The 14,486-nt window shown below is 41.2% G+C and overlaps 1 protein-coding gene across 7 annotated transcripts in view; it reads right to left on the bottom strand.

Moving 5' to 3' along the window:
- The window catches only part of NSUN7 (NOP2/Sun RNA methyltransferase family member 7), a 34,355-nt gene extending 20,804 nt beyond the window's left edge, over nt 1–13,551 (bottom strand). For 2 of the 7 annotated variants that reach the window (XM_061584428.1, XM_061584434.1), the window contains exons 1-5: nt 12,670–13,192; nt 8,560–8,915; nt 5,393–5,451; nt 3,242–3,372; nt 1,228–1,380 (exon numbers count right to left, since the gene is read on the bottom strand). In XM_061584428.1, coding sequence (XP_061440412.1) covers nt 1,228–1,380; nt 3,242–3,372; nt 5,393–5,451; nt 8,560–8,875 — 659 coding nt within the window. In that variant the 5' untranslated portion in view covers nt 8,876–8,915; nt 12,670–13,192. Of the gene's footprint in view, nt 1–1,227; nt 1,381–3,241; nt 3,373–5,392; nt 5,452–8,559; nt 8,916–12,669; nt 13,193–13,346; nt 13,368–13,391 lie in introns of those variants that run through there. The other 5 variants (XM_061584433.1, XM_061584432.1, XM_061584431.1 and 2 more) reach the window with 5 other exon arrangements.
- Between the last annotated feature and the right edge of the window lie 935 nt (nt 13,552–14,486).

Raw genomic sequence — 14,486 nt, 5'->3', positions numbered from 1 at the left:
ACATACAAACTCCCCCCCCACCGGACTTGCAAATATATCAATTTTAAAATGCTGAATGTGTGCTCCATAGAAACAATTATTCATGCTTCTACTTATACCAGGATTAACAAAGTCTGAAGCTACACCTCTATGTTCCTTCCCCAATATCTTCCTCAGATCTCTTACTGGAAATAACAGCTCATCTCTAGAGTAAGGTCACTGCTGAGCTTGAAGATCTACAAGCTGGCCAAGCCCAGCTACAATCCCTCCAGGGCCACACTCTCCCCCCCCCCGAAGATGCGATACTGAACATTTGATCACAGGTGCATATCCAGAAACTGAACGACTAGATTTTGGGGACACTTCCAGTCAAACTGTTTATTGAGCATTCATTTGATATTTTTATACAAAGTTTGCAGGAAGATTAGACAACAGTGGCTATTTATTTAATTCTGATTTGTTTAAGGGCAGGTTGTACAATGCTGCATCAAAAAAAACCTTATCCCACCCTTTCCAGTACATCTTCCCATCACTTCCCTTATCTTAAGAACTCCATTTTTGGGAAGAAGTGGGTTTATTCTATAAGAGGTTGAAATCAACTTTAATGATGCAACCTGAATTGCCAGTATGGGATTTAATCCCACCTGAAAATAGTGATAGTCTGGAAGTGCCCTGAGAGAGCATTCCTTGTTGTTGGTATCTGACAAAAAAAGAGTACTATTACCTGACAAAGCAGGCAGCTTGAATCTCGCTACCATTTCTTGCTCATGTATGAGTAAAACTGATTTTGATGTAACTCACAGGAATGCAAGGAAGCAGTTGCACTGCTGGGCACCCAGACATACAAATATGGTTCCAAATTCTCTAGGCAAAGGCTAGAGCCAGCAAGCATTGGGAGAAACAATATTTGTAGCTATGGTGCCCTTGTTGCTGTTATAACTACCAAAGGGGACCAGTAGATCCAACATAAAGAGTCCAATGGCATGTACAACACACACCATGTGGTGCTTTGGTGGTCAAAATAGGCAGGTACAGACTACCAGCAAAAAACCTTCCACCCAAGTTCACTACTAAGGTTAGAATACTAAGACAATGTTATGAGCATTCTGGAAAAAACATTTAATTTACTAACTACTGACACATTGTTACATGGACTATATGCTTATATTATATATAACCATGAAATATAATCATGAAGGAAGCATGTTAAAAACATACATGCTATACTAGTAAGCTTTCAACCCTCACCTTATTTTAAGCATATTTACCCATGCATACAAGGGTAGTGCAGAAGCCCTTTGTTCTTGTTTCCGTATCGTTTCTGGCAGAATGTGTTCTATAGAAAGAGCATCGTGTTTGATTCGACATCTTGCTAATGCAGCAGCCAGTTTTGTCTTAAAACTATGGATTAAAAAAAGGAAATGAATAAATTGCATGTCAAGTTTTATTTTATGATTACTGCAAATCCTGTTGCCCTGCAACCATCAGTACTGAGACAGAAATACACAGAGAAAATTATGGCCAACTGTCCTGTCCCTAAATCATTTACAGTTAGGAGTCATCATAATAGATTCAAATTATGCTGTAATGGACAGATCTGATTCAGATGTTACACTAAGCCAGTGGTGGAGAACCTGTGGCCCTCCAGATGGTGTTGGTCTACAATTCCCATCATCACTAACTGTGTACTGCTAGGGCCAGAAGTCCAACAACATCTGGAGAGCCACAGATTCTCCACCCCTGCACTATTCTGTAGCTTGTTCAAGAAGCCAAGATTTGGCTCTCAAACATTCAAACCATGCTTTGTTTCATCTAATGTAGGTTTGCTGTCCCCTCCCTTCTCCTCTGCAAATACTCAACAACTACCCCAAAGACTTTTGCTTTGCTCAAGGACTAGCAAGTAGTCAATCAAGCCACCAGCGGCAGATATTGGGCAGGGAATGAATGCTCTTCTCTTTGAAATGCACAGTCCTGAGCAAAGTTTTAAAGCCTCCATCCCTACCCCATTTCTAGACACTCCCCAAGAAGGCTTGCTATTCCTCTTTTTGACCCTTTGCTCCCAATCCTGTAGGACAAAAGTTCTTCTGGGGAGCAAGCAGAAGAAAAAGTGTAAGCAATAACTTGGGCCCTTAGAATATGAAAAGGGGTGGTTGTTGCAGAAATGGAGTTTACTGGGTGCTGGTAGTTGGGGGAGGCTTTTAGATCAAATTGTACAGTTGCATCTGTTTTACTGTTGGCATAGCAGCAAAGGTATTATTTTAATATATATCCTTAGATATGAGTAAAAACTGCCCATGGTCAGCACAGCAACAAAACAAACCAAGACACTAAAATTCAAGCTTACTTCCCAAACCAATTTCAAACTGATTTTTGATCTCACGTTGTTGGCTCCAAATAAAAATATGATTGGTAAGCCTGACCAGGATCATATCTGCAAACGAACCAAACATAAGAGCAGCTCTATTGGATCACATCAACAGGCTCATTTAGCCCAGCATTCTGTTCTCACAGTCGTTAATCAGATACCTACAGGAAGACCACAAATGGGACATAAGCACAATAGCACTCTCCCACTTGTGATCTCTAAAAACTAGTTTGCAGAGGCATACTACGTACAATACTGGAATTTGCCCAATTCCCTTTTAAAGTTGTCCAAGATGGTGGCCATCACTACATCCTGTGGTAATGAATTCCATGGTTTAACTATGTGCAGAATGAACTTCTCATACCTCCCACCTCACTGGATGACACCCAGCTCTAGTATTATGACAGGAGAAAACCTCTCTCCCCTTTCTCAAGGCCATACATAATTTTATATGCCTTTGCCATATCGCCCCTTAATCACCTTTTTTCTAAACTTAAAACCCCCCAGCTGTAATGTATCCTCTCTCAGCTTTTCAGGTCTCCCTTCCTAACAGTGGCTTGAATCCCCTGAAAAGGCCAGAGGGCCAAGTTGGAAATTGTTTGGTTGCAGCACCAAGGAAGTCTACCCTCCATATACCTGCAGAATGATGTTAGTCTTATACATAGCAACAAGTAGGGTGTCGATTTGCTTTTACATGATAATGTAAAACTGAAAGAAACACAGTTCAAAAGACAGAATCTATTTCCAGGGAAGTGGCATTCTATTATTCTAATCAACTTGAAATCAGTCAGTATAACTAACTGATACATTTGTGAAGCCAAACACGGGATTTCACATCTGAAAATGTTTCAGTTCTTGTTATCCAAGGAAAGTCCATATACTTTCTTATACATATACCTGCATAGATAATGCTCAACTTCTTGGACCTCTGCTATCGGTTCTTCATCATTAGTATTATAGCGAGCTTCAAATTTCCGATCCTGAAGATCATATAGCATTACAACAACCAGACTGGTCAATTGATCTGACTGCAAGAAAAGAGAGTCACCATATAGACAAAACAGAAGAATACATAAATATATTTTAATTTTTTTTTAAAAATTACCAAGACACCAAGCCTGAAGGACTACCACTCTCAATCCTTCAAACAGAGAGAAAAGAACCAGCAAAGTTCATACACATTATAGCATGAAAGGACAATTGTTCAGATTTTATATGCAGCTTGACTTTGAGTCAGGGACTAAGAAGCCAAATAGTAAAAAAAGTAGCTTTATGAACCTTTTGAAATACTTTCAGTTGCTAAAATCAAGTTAAAACACTCTTATTTTAGACCCACTAGTTCTCAGTAGGGTTTTTTTTTTAGGCAATAGTGAACACTGAAGCAGACCTGTGTATAAATGTGCAAGAGTGTGCGTGTCCTGGATGAACAGAGATCAAGCGCAAAGCCTGGTAATTACAGCATCTAAGGCTGCAACCCAATATATGTCTACTCAGAAGTAAGCTCCATTGGGTTCAATGGGACTTACTCCCAGGTAAGTGTGTATTGGATTGCAGCCTAAGGGAGCTTTTAAAATGCAGATTAAGAGCCCAATGAACATGTAATATTTGTAGCTCTTGGTTTTTTTATACAGTCAGTTGCAACGTTAGCTTTCCAGCTGCAGAACAACCTGGGTGTGGGGTATCATTTTCTCTGTTTGCTCAAAATAAATTGTTTTCATCCATTTTATCAGCTTTTTACAGGCCACCACTACCCACTTCGTTTTCTCTAAGTCTACATAGAAAGTGTGAATTGACAGCCCTTTATTTGCTTACAATAAATTTGTGGCTTGGGGAAAAGAATTCCCACCTCTCAGGCTGTCAGATCAAATTGGTAGGCTTCTGCCATATATGGGTGCGCATGCACAGTCATGCGTATGTGTCACAAAACCAGCATACATGGTGCTAGTGAGTGTGCACATAGTTTTTGCACTCACACAGCCCACTATTTTTGTTACAGATGCAGTGGAAGTGACCAGACCACCATCTGGTCAGATTTAACTGGGATCAGTGTCAGTTTACGCAGAGAAGAGTTTTGGAATGGTCTGGCCAACCATGTGTGCTCTACCCTTGCTCTTCACAGCTATGAACATCCAGCCAGAGGACATTAAATGGGTGTGTCCAGGAAATGGTAAAGTCCTCTCTGAGAGAGGGAGTAATATCCAATGCCTTGTAAGAGGCAGTGGGGCATGCATTCCTTAAGATACCCTCCCTGAACCCAGAGGCTTGTGTCAGCTATGTTTTTAGACAAGGTGATCAAGACAATGGTGGCCATGCAGTTCCAGCAGGGCTTGGAAGAGGTGCATTATTTTGATCCATTTTAATCTGGCTTCAGATCCAGTTTTGGCATTGAACCAATAATGGTCATGCTGATGGAGGTGCTCTGCCAGGAGAGGGACAAGGAGAGAATGTCCCTGTTGATTCTTCTCGATCTCTCAGCATGCATACAAACACACATATTTCTTATAAAAGCAGGGACATTCCAAAAAAAAAGGTGGTCAGTTGGGGAACATACATCATGTAAACAAGCCCCAAAACCTAACCATTCCAAAAGTACCATTAGAAAGACTACCAAATTAATCTAAAATATATACGCCACTAAAAACTAAATCAAATATATGATTGCATTCACACAGTAGCACTAGATTAAACAAACTACCACTGAAAACATCTTGACTACTCTTGGTTCCAATTTCACTAGTAGAACTGAGACTTTAAGCTCAAAGTTAATTAGATCAGTTCAGAAATCTGTCCATTGAGCCTGGGCTAAGTATTCTTAACTTCTGAGTATCTGCAAATAAACAGCATGGAGGATTCCCCACATTTTAATTAGTTACTCATCTAGTGGTATGTATACCATGGCTACCATTGTACATGTAACATTAGTAGATTCCCCAGTGAAATAATACCTACAAGAGATGTGCATGATATGTACAATAATAAGAGTTATTTGCAGCAGGGTAATTTAAACTAACAAGGTACAACATAGCACAGAAGAAAATATTTACTCACTATTGACTGCATTGGATAAATGCCACTGTCTACCAATATATTTTCAAGAACATCTTGATCTACAGAAGAGGAAGAAGGTAGAAGTAATCTTCAAATTATTACAGTTTGCTTTTTTTTTTTTTTACACAAGTCAGTCACATTTAAAGTTTCTAAGGCAAATTCTAAAATAAAACTGAGTGAATTAAAACCTAGTAGTCCATGAGCCTAAATCTTGATTTTAATTCCACAAGATATTGAAGACCATCGGTGGCAACATTTGCACATCTCACTAAGCTTTATGTCACTCAGGGCTAGTTCCATAGAAACTACGGAAACATTCTATGGTTCCAGAGAAAGAACAGCAGCTTGCCAGTTTCCACTGAAAGGTTTATCTAGTTATACTAGCAGGAGATGGTTACTGCTCTGGCTCTTTGCCCTAGGACACAGGGAGCAGCACCCTCCCAGCTGCTGGGTAATGCATCTTCTCTGCCACCCACCACTTAGCCAGCTCTCTGAGGCTCAGTAGTCCAGCTGGAGTGTCAAGTTCTCCTCCACTATGCCTGTCCCAGGGCTAGTTATACCACAGCCTGGGTCACTGTAGCACAATCCTTGATGCATGTTCCTCACTGTTCAATCTTCCATTGTTCCTCTGCTTGCTCATCTTTCTGCACAAACTCCTCACAAACTGTCACTCTACCCTCTTGGCCTTTCTTCTGGCTTCTTCTCTACCTCTGGTCCCTGACCATTCCCAGGATATTTAACCCTTTCAGTTTCCCTCTGTCTCGCTTAGCTTGGCTATGCTGCTGTACCCTGGGTGACACGATGACTTAGTGCATCATGTACAAGCCACAGATCTTGGGCTTGCACTTTCCCCTGCCCTTTCCTACCGCACAGCTAGGAGGCCAGCTTCACAAGTTTTATTGTCAGCTGTAGTTAACCATGGCTTCTTACACCAGCAATGGTCAGTTTCAAAACAAGGCAACTTCATAACCCATGTTTCAGAGAACTGGATAGTACTGTCCTTCAAAAAATACATACACAAGGTGCACACCAACTTTTATCCCCACAATGAAATATCATCTGCTAACAGAAGTGGAGACATAAGGAAGAAGGAAAGAAATCTTTTCAACTGAGTACAGGTTCTTAAAGCCAAGAACCTCAAAACACAAAGAACAGGAGTGCACAAGTAACTTGTTGGAATAATAGCATGGTACATTCCATCTTGTTCAAAAAGAAACTTGCGTCCATGGAAAGGTAGGGAGAACACACAAAACAGCTTTCCCCCCCAATATTCAACAACTGGTCTTGTTCCCCGCTCTTATCCATGATACTTTTCATGGACTATTGCCTCTGAAAGACGTCTGTTATCAGTATCGTACCAATAACAATTGCATAAGTTTAATTTTTAGATTCGTGGAAGGCTCTATGATTACACTATGACTAGAATGTTCCTCCATTTAAGCAGCACTCTACATTCCATTTCAACTAGGAATGTTGCTTATCATGGCAAGGCAGAAATAGTTTCTCCTCCCTGCATCAGCGAGACAAGCTGATGTCACCATATTTTAAGTTATTTCAATGGACTCCAACAGCTTTCCCCTCCCCCCACTTGTGCCTACCAACTCAGACATGCTTATCTCAGTTCAGCAAGTTGCCAGGGTAACCCCCCTGACCCCACTTTAATTTCCTATTGATGTCCCACAGAGCATGAATACTGTGCACTTTTCCACCAATACTTGACTTTCTGGGAGATAAAAAGAACTGATTTTTCAAAAACCGACACTTCTTTTGGTGACAATATTTTTTGTGTTCCCTTTTCAGACAATGTACATGGAAATCAATGGCTCTACTAGGGCTACTTCTTAATAAATTAAGTTGTGCAAAACATACACCAGTTTAAGAATCATAACATATGCAGGTAATTGATTTAAAAAACAAAACAAACCATACATGGTTCTGATCGTTTTCCACTTATTACCTTCCACAGGTTACATGGTGTCCCTACTACAAAATTTGGCAGATGAGTGAGCTATTTCTCAAACCGCAAGGAATGTTTCAGAACAGGATTAGGGTTGGGTTTGACAATAAAACCAGGAAGTACAACTATAATTATTTTGACAGAAACAGAGCTAGAACAATTTCCAAAGACTTCTGTCAAAGCTGAAATTATTTTATCAAGTAAAGGCCAGCAACTTTTTGGCAGAAAGACAAAAGAAAAAAGGGGAAGAGGACACATATATGTACTGAGGGTGATCAAAAGGAATGAGAACATTAATAAGAGAATGATACAGTTGTACAGAAGAAAGGACACAGAGATTTTGCCAGGTTTACAAATAACCATCATTTTCCTGGCTCACAAGCAGTAATTACATCTTACATCCAAGTAAGCAACTAAATTGAGGGCCAGTGTGGTGTAGTGGTTAAGGTGTTGGAGTACGACCTGGGAGACCAGGGTTCGAATCCCCACACAGCCATGAAGCTACCTGGGTGACCCTGGGCCAGTCACAGCCTCTCAGCCTCAGAGGAAGGCAATGGTAAACCCCCTCTGCATACCACTTACCATGAAAACCCTATTCACAGGGTCGCCATAAGTTGGAATCGACTTGAAGGCAGTACATTTACATTTAAGCACCTAAATAGCACGATGCCTGAGCTGTACGCATCATTGGCCCAGCATCCCTCTTCGCTGAATGTAAAGCTCCAGAAAGCCAAGGCCAGGCAGTCACACACACTCTCCTTTTCCCTTTTTACTTGAAAGCTACTAACCCTCTAGGGAAGGGAAGGTATAGAGAGACAAGACACATGTAGCTTCAAGTAGCTGATTCTGTCTTAGAGAGCAGTTGACTCTCAGTAGCAGACTGTCCTTCGTACTTTGGAAATACATCTGACCTGCTATTTTCCCTTTGCTGCTAGGGCAGAAAGACAGGAAGAAGTCATCCAAGTATCCTGTCATAGTAATTGCAAACCGATCATTGACACAATTACAATAAACTCAAACACTTAGGATTCACGATTTGCACATAAGAAATGAAATATTACTGTGTTTTTAAAATATGTTGCAGTTAAAACCATACTTTCTCTATGTCAAATAGATTAACTACAAATTACAAAGTTCTAAACACAAAAGTACACATTTCAGTTTAATTGGAGCTAGGGGGTAGAAGAACAAGGACAGACTTTCTACTTACATTTTAGAGCACTGAAAGCCAGTTCATAGGACAAACGCTGGAATTGTTCATCTTTGAAATCTGGAAGGGAAGGTAGTGGCCCATTCCCATATTTTACCAATATTTTATCTTGAGGCTTTTCATTATGAATGCCTTGAAAAATGTTGGCAGCATTTAGGTAAATAGAATCCTGATAGCCATTCTTCTCAAGCAGGCTTGCTGAGCTTTTTTCAAAAGGTATTATTACTTCATTTGAGAAATTCATTCCATGGAGACTTGAAGTGTCACTTGCAACATTGTCATTTGAAGATACCAAGTTACTTCTCAGAACTGGCATTGTTTTGGTACTGTATATAACAGGATGGCAAATCAGAGTCCTACGATATAGGGAAAATGGGTTGAGTATTAATTAAATAGAAGTCAGCTGAGAAATAATTTTGTTGACATTTGTTTTGTATTCTTCTTTGAAAATACAATCACCAAATCATTTTGTCTAGGCAGTTAACACAGGAGAAATAGCCAGCAGATAAACATACATCTTAGTGCAATTCAATACTATTCATTACACATTTTTATAAAATGTTCACACTACACCCATAATAGATCATTGATTTATAAACCATGTCAAGGTGTACATATTTCTAGTCCACTCTGAAAAAAAATAGAAGCAGAGAAACATTAGGGAGAATCTAAGTTGGCCAGATCAATAGTTAAAGTCTCAAATAACCAACTGCTATAATTTGATTGCCATTATTAAAAGAAAGTGTTATTGCTCTTTCCCTCCTTTACCCCACTTTTTTTTTTGCATGGAGGAGACCCTTCTTCACTATCATTTTATGCTTAGTTTATCCTTCTTTTTAATGTTTGTTTTTGTAGGTGACTTTTGAGTTTCACTTCTCTAAAAAGAGTGGCTAATAAATGTAATAATAAATAACAATAACTAATCACAGCATATCCTAGGATACAGAACCTGAAACGACATGCATGCAGATCCAGAATCAGTTATTATCTTCCCCCCATGTGCCCCCCCAACACTTATAATCAGGGATGCAAGAAAGTAGAAAAATCATATCCACGTTCTTTTAAATCATCAGCTGAGTCGCAAAAAAACCCAAACTGATCCCCACACTAGTTCTAGGTTTCCAGTTTGACCGTCTATGAACAAAGGAAGGGATAAAAAATAGATCAATGAGGTACAATCATTTATTATGTATACATTTTCTAGGAAAAATCCTATTCTGCTCCTGTATTGTCCTCGATCATCTAAATTCTCAAATGGAAACAATAAGGGATACAGGGCACCTCAGGGAGATGGGACACCAGAAGACATCAACAGAATCCCCCCATCCCCAAAATGGATTTGAGCTGCACATAAGAATAAAGTGCCAAGGACTACCTATGTGTATTATGTGTTCACAGAAGCTCAGAAGGACAAGCAAAATTCAAAACGCTATGGGGCAGCCAATGTGGTATCCTCTATCATCAGATGTTGTAGGACTCCAAATCCCATCAGTCCTAGCCAGCTTGATGATGGTAGGAGCTGTAGCTCAACAACATCTAGAAAGCACCACATTGGCTGGTAGATTTGTTTGTCAAGTCAGCAAGCGAACAAGGAAAGCAGCCTACCATCTTCCTACTCTGACTTCCGAGTATGGTGTCATATGGATCCACAAGAGCAAAACACATATATTGGAAATCATTAGTGTAACAGTGACCAAGAACCTCTTCTACAACCTGATCCTAGGTACCACAGGGCCAGCAATTACTTGTGCCAATGCAAACACAAGAAGACCCAAGCCAGTGAAATACCACAATATGTAACATGAGCTAATCCAGATCACTGCAACAACACAGTTGTGTACAACAAAACCGTTATGTAGCACTGATAGTAATTATGGTGGCATGAATGGAGACAATGCAACAAAGATTTATGGTTTCGTATTTAATGATCTGTACTAGACATCTTATTGTCAGCCACCTTGAGTACAGTTCGGTGTAGAAAGGCAGGACAGAGTTATTAACGTAATGACACCCATCCCAAAAGACCTTGCGGCTAACAAATAATGTGTTTAAGCAGGAAATTTTAGAACTACCCAGTGGTGTATGATTGTGCATGAATTATAAAGTGTGCACCACTACAACACACCTTTGCATTTTCCTCATGTGCATACTGTACATGCCGTCTCACTTAAGAGTCACATTCCATGACATTTAGAAGCCTACACAAACTGAGAGAAAATCCTCAGAACTGGAAATTTGACAGCACTAATGCAGAAGAGGGTTGTATTTCCTTCCTATCAGAAACATTGATACATACACTGTGGAGACTGCGGTGAGTGTCTTTGGCACAGGGGAAGAGAAAGGGGTGTGCTTGATCACGGTCTGGAGTTCTACAGGAGTCTAGACTACTTAATTTACTTTTAACATTTTTACTTTTTACATCACCTTAACAAAATTTCAAAATTTGAATTTTTGAGTTGTCCATGTGTTCTTTTTCAACCACCCAGTTTTGAACTGCCCACTAAAAAAAGCCCTGTGTCTAAGCAGCATGCTGGGTAGGTTGTTATCACACGAATGGAACCAAGAGGCTACAAAGCAGGGAAGACAAGTTCATACAAAATGGTGCTATGGTATAGCCATATCAGAGTGAGCCAGTATTTTACTCACTTGTAGTTCTGCTTACATAAATGACTGAGATTTATAATTGGGAATGGGTAGAAAGATATAATGTAAGGCTGTTTTCTATTACAAGTAAATTCAACTGCCTCAGTTCTGATACAAAGCCTTTCCCCAAGTACTTCTCACAAGCTTGTGTTGTTGGTGACAAGCTGAACATTACAAGAACCATTTCCTCATTACTAAGAGTACTAACAGTTTAATACAGAAGCCACAGCATTCTTTTAGAGTCAAGATAAGAGGCAATAAAAATCTGTTCAAGAATAAGGCGATTGTCGAACACCCTCGCTTGGAACAGAATCAAAATCTTTCAGGAAGCACCACGAAAAACTGTTTCACATAGATCCTACAAGAAGTTAACATTTGAACAACAAAATTTCATCTTTTGAGTAACACACATTCCTGTTTCATGATATATGACTGGTAACAGGTTGCACAATATGCACATGTGGTTAAATGAATATATTTGGCCACATACGGGAAGCATATCACCAAATAGAAGGCAAAAACATATAGAATCATTTGTGAAGTGAAAAATTCAAAGAATTTTTAACATTCCAACAGCTTCTCAACAGTATTTCCTAAGCAACTCTTGATCGCTTAGTGTGAACACCCCTAGTATTAAACAATATTTTTCCTTTTAAAAAAAAACTATCCTCACATTTCACATGCCCACAGGAGCTACACAATCTTTTACAGTGGTTCCCAATTTGTTTTTTCCCCACAGACCACTTGAAAATTGCTGATGGTCTTGGTGTACCACTTAAGATTTTTCTGCCTTTTGTACTAATTGTGATGTGCTCTGCTGGTTCAATGTGCTTTTAAATTGTAAATGTATTGCTTCTTTTATTTTCTTATATTGCACTTCGTTGTATTGCAATTTGCATTCCCTATGAATATTTCATGGGCACATGCTGCAGACCACCTGAATGAAGCTCACGGACCACAGTTTGGGAACCTCTGGTCTATCACAACGAAAAAATATGGTAGTGCCACATGCGCTTGCCTTTCTAATCACCAGAAAACATATAAATTCTTGCTAAAAAAAATTAGCAAGTAGAAAATTAGATCCTCCCATCATAGTTTCCAATTATTTCCTCTCCAAAACCCACGAGGATTTAGCATCCCAGCACAACAGTTTTTGTATGAATTTCTCCACTTTTTTTCTGTGTGTACAAAAAGTATTACATCCTATCACCCAGAAATTGAAGGCATTCCTCCAACAAAGCAACATTTGTCCATGCCAATCCTAAAACTCTTCCAATACTGTCAAAAGGCCAAAAACAAAGCAAACCACCTAAAAATCTTACATGCCCACGGCTGCCACCTTATTTTTTGTTGCTGTTTTTTCCCTAGCAGGACTTCTGCATTTTTTGACTAGCTGAAAGAGAAGCAGAATTATTTCTGCAGGTTACAGCGTTCCATAGAGATGTAGTGATGGGGAGAATGCTCCACCTGTTGAACTGTTAGCGTCCGACAGCTATTTCAAAGCGACGAAGCTGTGTCGTGGATTAAAAAATTGTGTCAACCTTGCCCGGGATTACTTTTGCTTTTAAAATGCTCACTCCAAAGCACACCTCAGCCCCTTCTCGATGTCTCCACGACATACACCCGTAGCTCCTCGCGCCCCTCAGGGATGCTACTGAATGGCAGCCCGCGACAAAAGTCACTTTCCACGCAGCTGGAGAAAGGGGACAGCTTCCCAAAGTCCGGAATGGCGCGGATGCGTCCACCACTCCCGCCAGCAAAGCCCTCCCCCTTCTCCTCCTCACCCACCAGAACGCGCTGCGCGAGCTTCGGGGCAGGCTTGCGCATCACAACAGGGCTACGGGGTTCACAAGCGACACCCCTGTGCCGGTCGCGTCCCCGCGCCTTTGTCAACTCCAAATCTTTACGGCGCGGCTACTGCCCCCTCTAGAAGGGGAGGGGGAGGGGCACGGGCGTCGCCTCGCCCCGCCCACATGCCACACCCACCGCCGTGAAGGAGGGTGGAGGGAGGGGCGACGGCGCTTCACCGGTCGTTTCATTCAAATCAGGTCCCTACCATTCGCCGTCTGGAGGGGAGAAATAGAGCGCGGTTCACTTTTGTTGAACTCACAAATCTGAACCTGCTCTCGGACCTCTGAATGCACCTGCTTTTTCTGGGTCTGTGATCTACACTTTTTCTTTCTCTGCACCTTCATTTCCGCACACCCTCTTTACGTAGTGGTATGATCCCTGTTTCGCCTATTTGGTACAGTCCAGTGATGTTCTTCCTTATAGCAGCAGCCGGGCAGGTTCTGAGAGACGGGGTTGACCGTTTGCTGTTCTCTCCATTGGAGACCAGACGAGGGTTGGGCTCGACGCAAGGCGGCGGTTTTAGCGGGGCTGAGAGCCAATCATAGTAAAGTAGTACCAAGTGTCACTGAGGCGTTTGACTCCCCAAAAGCAAGGCTATTTCTTAACAGTAGGACGTGCGAGGAGCCCAGCTGACTGGATGTGACCAAAGACGTATCTAGTCTCGCATTTCGCTATCGGACCTACGCAGCCAGGTGTCTCTGGGAAGCCCACACGCAGGACCTGAGTTCACTAGCCCTCTCCACCTAGGGTTGTCATATTCCAGTCCCACAAATCTGGGTATGCTAATTTGCATATTCTGTAAATTATTTGCTAATTATGCAAATTAAGCATGTTAATAGTTGCATTAAGATCCTCCGTGGCGCAGAGTGGTAAGTGGCGGTAACGCAGCCGAAGCTCTGCTCACGGCCGGAGGAAGTCGAATTTCTGCTCTGCTCTGCTCTGCTCTGCTCTCGAAAGGAGGACGAATTTCCGTTATTTCCGGTAAAAGGGGTCGAGGTCCACTCAGCCTTCCATCCATCCGTGGTCGGTAAAATGAGTACCCGGCATATGCTGGGGGGTAAAGAAAGGCCGGGGACAGAACTGGCAATCCCACCCCATATATATGGTCTGCCTAGTAAACGTCACAAGACGTCACCCTAAGAGTCGGAAACGACTCGCGGTACAAGTGTGGGGACACCTTTACCTTTTAATAGTTGCATTATCCAGTTGATTTGTTTTTATACCTAGTGTGGCTAAGGTGTTGGACTACGACCTGGGAGACCACGGTTCGATTCCCTACACAGCCATGAAACTCACTGGGTGACCTTAGGCCAGTCACTGCCTCTCAGCCTCATGAAAACCCTATTCATAGGGTCGCCATAAGTCGGAATCAACTTGAAGGTAGTACATTTACATTTTTTTAATTACCAACAAAAACTGAAGGAAGATGTGAG

Source organism: Rhineura floridana, chromosome 9 (genome assembly GCF_030035675.1).
Source record: "Rhineura floridana isolate rRhiFlo1 chromosome 9, rRhiFlo1.hap2, whole genome shotgun sequence".
Lineage (NCBI taxonomy): Eukaryota > Metazoa > Chordata > Lepidosauria > Squamata > Rhineuridae > Rhineura > Rhineura floridana.
The sequence above is the reverse complement of the archived record's forward strand: the minus strand, read 5'-3'. Positions and strand labels throughout refer to the sequence as shown.